This window comes from Amblyraja radiata, chromosome 1 (genome assembly GCF_010909765.2).
Source record: "Amblyraja radiata isolate CabotCenter1 chromosome 1, sAmbRad1.1.pri, whole genome shotgun sequence".
Lineage (NCBI taxonomy): Eukaryota > Metazoa > Chordata > Chondrichthyes > Rajiformes > Rajidae > Amblyraja > Amblyraja radiata.
The window spans coordinates 76,427,425-76,434,826 of NC_045956.1; the positions used below are offsets into that span (position 1 = coordinate 76,427,425).

The following is a 7,402-nucleotide window of genomic DNA, read 5'->3' on the forward strand; positions in this document are numbered from 1 at the left end:
TTGGCAATGATAACAATCTCTGATAATGTTGTAATTACCTGTGCTTAGTGTAAGGTAATGCACTAAGCACAGGTTACCCTGCCCCAGATCCCAGTGATCTAGAAATCTAAATCCCTGTCCCCTGCACCAACTCCTCCTCAGCCACACGTTCAGATCCCCTATCTCCCTGTTACTACCCTCACTAGCACGAGGTACTGCAAGCAACCCAGAGATAACCACCCTAGAAGTCCTTTTCAGCCTCCTAGCCAGTTCTCTATGCTCACGTTGCAGAACCTCCTTCCTCTTCTTACCCACGTCATTTGTGCCTACATGTTGACTTGGAACTGATACCTTGGAGCAAGCTGGACCTTTATCAAAGTGGAAGAACAGGGAGATAATTATTTGGAGGGGGGGGGGGGGGAACTCTTCGTCCAGTGAACAGATAAAACATTTTTTTAAGGTATGCTTGAGAAACTCAGCGGGTGAGGCAGTATCCATGGAGCGAAGGAAATAGGCGACGTTTTGGTTCGAGACCCTTCTTCAGACTGATATGGGGGTGGGGGGGGGGAAGAAGAAAGGAAGAGGCGGAGACAGTGGGGTGTGGGGGTTCTGGGGAGGGGAAAGAAGGAGAAAGCAGGGACTACCTGAAATTGGAGAAGTCAATGTTCATACCGCTGGGGTGTAAACTACCCAAGTGAAATACGAGTTTCGGATTCGGAATGGGAGTGGGAGTTGAAGTGCTGAGCCACCGGTAGATCAGGTTGATTATTGCGAACCGAGCTGAGGTGTTGGGCGAAGCAATCGCCAAGCCTGCACTTGGTCTCACTGATGTAGAGCAGCTGACACCTAGAGCAGTGGATGCAATAGATGAGGGTGGAGGAGGTGCAGGTGAACCTCTGCTGCACCTGGAAAGACTGCTTAGGTCCTTGGATGGAGTCAAGGGGGGAGGTAAAGAGAAGTGTAGCATTCCTGCGGTTGCAAGGGAAAGTGCCAGGAGAGGGGGTGGTTTGGGTGGGAAGGGACGAATTGACCAGGGAGTTACGGAGGGAGCGGTCTCTGTGGAAAGCCGAAAGGGGAGGAGATGGGAAGATGTGGCCAGAATTGAAGAAGGGTCTCGACCCGAAACGTCGTCTATTTCCTTCGCTCCATAGCTGCTGCCTCACCCGCTGAGTTTCTCCAGCATTTTTGTCTACCTTCGATTTTCTAGCATCTGCGGTTCCTTCTTAAACTTTTTTTTAATGTCTCTTTATTAATGACACCTGATTGAACTACTTTTATTCTTTTAAAAACCTTTTATGTTCATGTGTAACAAGTAAATTTCTTTCTTAGGAAAGAGGAGAAAGAGAGGGGAGCAGCCACTGCATATTGTCCCACTTACTACAGCACGTCGGCCCTCAAAGCTGAACTGATGAATAAAATAAAGGATATGCAGAGAAATGATGCTGAAGATGAGGAGGAAGTACCGGACATAAACGAGAAAAAGGTGCTGAAATTTCAGAGCTAAATCACTAAAAGCAAAGCCTGACTTCATTCATCTCTGTGACCCAGGAATTGAATATACATTAGGGCCACTCACCCCACCCCCCTTTGATACTACCCTGCCAAAGGACACAGAATCATTATTAGCACAGCAGGAGGCTTTTTGGCCCACCTGTTCTTTGAAGAATATTGCAGTGACTTCTATCCTTCTGCTCTCCTTCCATGGCTCTAATTCATTTCTAACACAAATGTTGATTAAGTACCCAGACTTAAACTACTTGGAAATTAGCCTAGCCAGTGGGTGAATCAGATTACATTTACAGAAATGCTCACTATATAAGAAAATAAGTCCTTTCTCACATCAGGTCCTTTCTCACTCCTCCATTTTTTGGTAATCCTTTTAAGTCTGCAGGTGCTTGTGATTCTTCCCATTTGGCACCCGCTTTGTTGTATTTACCTTTTCTAAATTTGATATCCGGCTTTGCTGCAGTTAAATGTCCTGTAATCTCAGTAGGAAGAACGTCGGGGCCTCAAGAGAAGGTAAATGGATTGGCTGCATTACATTCACTAGCCCTGCAAGCCTAATTTATGAGTCAATTTTCCCCAATTATTACATTTTCCTTTTAACCTTCACAATCTTTGACAAACTACAGTGATTTAAAAAAAATATCCTGGGATGAATTTGAACCATTTTTATTGCCTAGCTCTATTATAAAGATTACACAGTGATTCTCAAATACTAATTGTTGTGAGAGAGGTATCCACATCCCTACCAACTTGTCCCATCCTTTGAATGTCATCCACTATTATCAAGCACTTGGCACAATTCTCAATGCAAGGATTGAACCTGAGCTGGTGTATTGGTGCCCCTTTATGTTACGAAGGTTTGTTGCAGTGATTCACACTGAGGTGTCCAGTGCTGTGGCATCTGGCCCACTTTACAATCCATGCACTATTCGAAGCACGACCACAACAAGTGCTTAATGTGCTTACTTTTGCTTCTCTGATCCTGCATTGGAAGTAAACCCTTCTAGAGGATAAGTGAAACAAAAATCTTCTCTTGGCCAAAGAAAGAAACCAAATGCTGAAGTAACTTAGCAGGTGAGGCGGCATTCCTGGAGAACATGGATAGGCAGCATTTCAGATCCGAACCCTTCTTCAGTCTGAAGCTGAGTTACTCCAGCATTTTGTCTTTCTTTGGTATAAACCAGCATCTGCAGTTTCCTGTTATTACACCTTTTCAAACCAGTCGCTTACAGAAAGGAGCAAAACAGAACTTGCTAGAGTTTCTGTACCCCAACAACCAATAGCACATCTCATTTAGTTTGCAATTCTGTTTGCTGAAATCAGGTTGCACTGCTTGTGATAGCTTTGTAATGTATAAAGACCAATATTGTGTACTGCGGCAGGCGAATGGAAGCCAAAGTATATAGTCATTGAGTAAAAATGTTCACAGTTAATGTTTTTTTTAACTTTTAACAAATAGTTTTGAAAGCAACGTTATGGCTTCCGACTTTCTTTCACTAACTTAATTCAGTTCTCTTTCTACTTTACAGAATGAGCTAATTGAGAGCATAACATGTAAAATTCAAACCCTGCGTGAAGCCAAGGAGAGCCTAGCAACTGACATTAAACTGAATAGTGCTCTGGGCGAGGAAGTGGAGATCATGATTAAAGGCTTATGCAAGTCCAATGAATTTGAGAAGTACAGGATGTTAATTGGCGACTTGGACAAGGTCGTAAACTTGCTGCTTTCCCTCTCTGGTCGTTTGGCACGAGTGGAAAATGTCCTGAAGACTCTGGATGAAAGTGCAAATGCGGAGGAGCGTGTACGTAATCTGATGCTTTAACTCGTGCCCCTCTGGATTAGTAAAACATTTCCACCATTTAAAATCCACAGAGAATTTAATTCCTATGCCTAGGAGCTGTCCACTGTTAGAGGACTAAAATGTAAAGTATATTTGGCTCAGGGTATTGTTTAAATAACTTGATTTTCTTCAATGAAGAGTGAATGTTTTGCCAATGGACTAATGCAAAATGTAGAATTTTACATAATATTGGCCAGAAGTACTGCATTTGATCCCTGATCCATTTGGGGCACAGTTTAAAAGGGATTATCAGCTCTTTGAAACCTTCATTAATCATGATTATTAATACACCATTAAATCTTTAGGGCAAAATATATTAATAGCACACACCCTCTGCAACTCAGCCCTTTCAGCAACGGATATGCTGTAGAGCGCTATCAAATATTTTCTCCTGTCTCCTTTCTCAGCCTCACTGTAGGTTTCTCCAATAGCATAAAGTGGCACAGCTGGTAAGAGTCACTGCCTCACAGCACTAGAGAGCTAAGTTCACTCCTGACCTCTGCTGCTGTCTGCGCAGAGTTTGCACGTTCCCCTTGTAAATGCTGGATTTCCTCCCACTTCCCAGAGATGTGTAGGTTGGCAGATTAATTTGGCCAAGGTAAATTGTCCCTGAATTGTAGGTGAGTGGTGCAATCTAGGGGGATTTGATGAGAATGTAGAATGGTAGGCTGACAGTTCGCATCTGGATAAGCTCAATGGCCCGTTTCCATGTTTCGTCAACTCCAGCACAGCCAAATAGAAGGTGCAATCTTGTGAGATAAAATAGTCGTCAGCTCCTTCCTGTGGAAGGAAATTTCACCTAACGCTCAAGCTTGGAAGTTAGTAACCATTAGTGAAATGTGTGAGAAAACAAGAATCAAACTACCAGAGGCCTAGTATTGAAGGAGGTGTTTGGAAGAATGAACTAACAAGCAGCTTGTTGTCCCTTCAAATTGAGCTATAAATAGCAAAAAATAGACTCTTGGAAGAATTCAGCAGGTCAGGCAGCATCAGTAGAAACAAAGGATTGGTTGGCATTGTGATTCGAGGCTCTGCATGAGGACAGAGAATGCAGTGCTTTTTTTGCCCCAGTTTCCGGCTTATGCAGTTTCTTGTGTATATTTATCATCAGTGGTTTTGACAGTAATGTTTTGGAAGAAAAAAGATGTGGTGAGAAGACCGAGCGCTAAGAACATTATATTGCCAAAATAGGTTGTCTCATTCATGGCAGTGATGCCATAGTAGAGCAAGTCTCAATACCCATAATTTAGAGGAACCAGGCTTGCTTTTTCCATGTTATCATCTCTTGACATACTGAAAGTGTGTGGCTATTGTTGAGCATATTATTGGGAACATCTGTACTGATATCCTATGGCCACCAGTACCAGAATAAGAGCCACATTAGTTTAGAGAGATACATTGTAGAAACAGGCTCTTTGGCCCACCAAGACCATGCCGACCATCAATTACCTATATACTAATTTTATCTTATCCCACTTTTGCAACCTACACACTAGGGACAATTTACAGAAGCCAATTAATATATAAACCTGTACATTTTTTGAATGTGGAAGGAAACCGAAGCACCCGAACCCTAACCCACATGGTCACAGAACGTACAAACTCCACACAATCAGCACCTGCAGTTGGCACCCAGAGATGCTGCCTGACCTGCTGAGTTAGTCCAGCATTTTGTCTACCTGTAATAAGGATCGAACCAGTGACTCTGGCACTGTGAGGCACCAGCTCTGCCACTGTGCCGTCATATTGAAAAACTTAGAGGTCAAATAACGTTTAAAGAATTTAATCTGAGCAAGCAAATACAAAGAGAGAAAATTGGAGAAGGGGAAAAAAATGTTTTCAAAAATGATCATTTTAAGTATCTTGTTGAAACATTAATTATGTTTCTGATGTTACAGAATTTGTTAAATGAAAAGCGTCGACTCTTGACCAGTCAGCATGAGGATGCAAAAGAACTGAAGGAGAACCTGGATCGCAGAGCACGTGTGGTCTTGGCTATCCTGGAGAACTACTTGACCGCAGAACAACTCGACGACTACCAGCACTTTGTGAAGATGAAGGCGGCCCTCCTGATGGAGCAGCGGGAGCTGGATGACAAGATCAAGCTGGGTGATGAGCAGCTCAAGTGTTTATTGGAAAGCCTACCTGCTGACTTCATATCGCAAAGGACGGCTCCTTCACCCACCAGCCACTCCCAGCCTGGCACCTCACAGCAGACATTTACCTCTCCCCTTTAAAATGAGAGTAAGGGATTATTTTTTTCAGGTTTTAAGAGTAAACATTCAATAAACATGAATATCAAAGACGGCGTATTTAAAGTGCTCTGAATTTTAAAGAAACAATGGCTAACATGGTTTGGCCAGAAGATACTCCTCATGGGAACATACCCACATGCCAGTCTACATCAGCGCTACACTTGAAAATTCCCATGGAGAGAGAGAAGAATCTTTTCAAAAGTAATTTTTTTTTAAAAAGCACCCCATGAAGGAAAGCAGCAGGGTAAAAGATCTCTGCGTAAAAGATATTTTAAAAGCAATAAGAAACTGTTTTGTAGCCTTGCCAATAACTTCAGAGAATTACTACTATTTATAATTTTGAAGTATAAGATTCTGTATATACACTAACCTTTCATGGTTCTACTCTATTGTGTAGGGGGGAAAAAGTCTAATTTTGTAAGAAAATCACTTTTGGAGAGAAATACAACCCATATCACAAACACTGATTGTAATCTACTGAGTTTTTGCTTTTCTATTAACAATGAAGGACTTCGGATCACCGGGAACAGAGGAAGCTGGAGATGAACAATCATTTTTGTACCAAATGCTGATAAATTCTTTCAAAATATGATGAGTTTCCACTTTTAACTCACATTGTCAGTAACTTTCACTTTTCAAAACAATGTTGTAAACTAAAGGAATTTTTACATCTGCATTTTTGTCCTGATGTTTGATGGTTAGATATGACCCCCAGTAGCTGGGTAATCACCCTTCTGTACAGCTGGCAGAAATTATTGACTGGCATTGCTCTCCAGGACAGTACGGCATGAGTTCCTCCAGTGCCCTCATTATTTATACCAAGATCAGACGATATTGAAATATATGTAGAATACTGATTTGTTTCTGAAGTGCCCTCCGTGAATGAAGGAACTCAAAATTGGTACATGTTGCAACCGAAGCTCTCCTGTCTTCAGAGTTCCCGTCTCTATCTGCGTAATGTGATGTTAATCGTAGTGTTGGAAAAGCAGTTTACAGTGCAGATGCGCACAGCTCCACCCACAGAGCCCTATTTATGTGGGATTCCTAATGCATTGGATGAGTTGGGTACAACCTAAAGCTTCTGTAACACTTTTTTCTCTTTTTAAAATATTCCGATTTCTCAATATAATGGGCTGTATGTACACCACTGTACCAAATACTAACTTTCTGAAGAGCAGACCCTGAGATGGAAGATGCGATAAGAATCTTCATTACTTGACTGCTGTCAGATCCAGGTTTTATCTTATTTTAAGCTTTGTTGTGGCATCTGATGACAAGTTGGGTTTTTTTTGTAATTAATAATGTTTCATGCTCCACTGTAATGCCAACTTTTTTTATTCAGAGGACAATGACTTTTCAGAGTTCAATCACGACTTGGTCACAGCTGTACTCGTTCAATGTTTGCCAGTCAATCCGAGTCTTTGCCCAGACGGTGATGTGAAACACGTTCCATGGCTTCTCACAAATCAGCCTGTAGTGCAGTATGTGAAATCAATCCTTTGCCATACTTCTCACAGTCATATGTGTTCTTGACCAGAAATCATGACATTGAAGCTTGCACCCCACTTATTGCTGCAGACAATAAAAATGATGAGTGTCAGCACTGGCCTGTGTGTTTTTCTTTCTGCATTAATGACCCTGGTCTTATGGAGCAGCAACGTTGTGTTAGAGTGCATTTAACACTTTTACCAGGATAATCTCAACTTCTCTTTCTGTGAAACATAATGTTCAGATAATCAATAATGAGCCCTGGGTAACATCGCCGCTTTTCTGAATGGTTACCATGCACTTATGGACTTTATCCGTAATAATTGCAGATTG

The 7,402-nt window shown here is 41.9% G+C and overlaps 1 protein-coding gene across 7 annotated transcripts in view; it reads left to right on the forward strand.

The window, feature by feature from the left end:
* The window catches only part of shroom3 (shroom family member 3), a 414,116-nt gene extending 406,935 nt beyond the window's left edge, over window positions 1–7,181 (forward strand). For all 7 annotated transcript variants that reach the window (XM_033024746.1, XM_033024756.1, XM_033024767.1 and 4 more), the window contains 3 exons: window positions 1,309–1,462; window positions 3,015–3,287; window positions 5,225–7,181. In XM_033024746.1, the coding sequence (XP_032880637.1) occupies window positions 1,309–1,462; window positions 3,015–3,287; window positions 5,225–5,563 (766 nt within the window). In that variant the 3' untranslated portion in view covers window positions 5,564–7,181. The remainder of the gene's footprint in view (window positions 1–1,308; window positions 1,463–3,014; window positions 3,288–5,224) is intronic.
* Window positions 7,182–7,402: the final 221 nt, after the last annotated feature.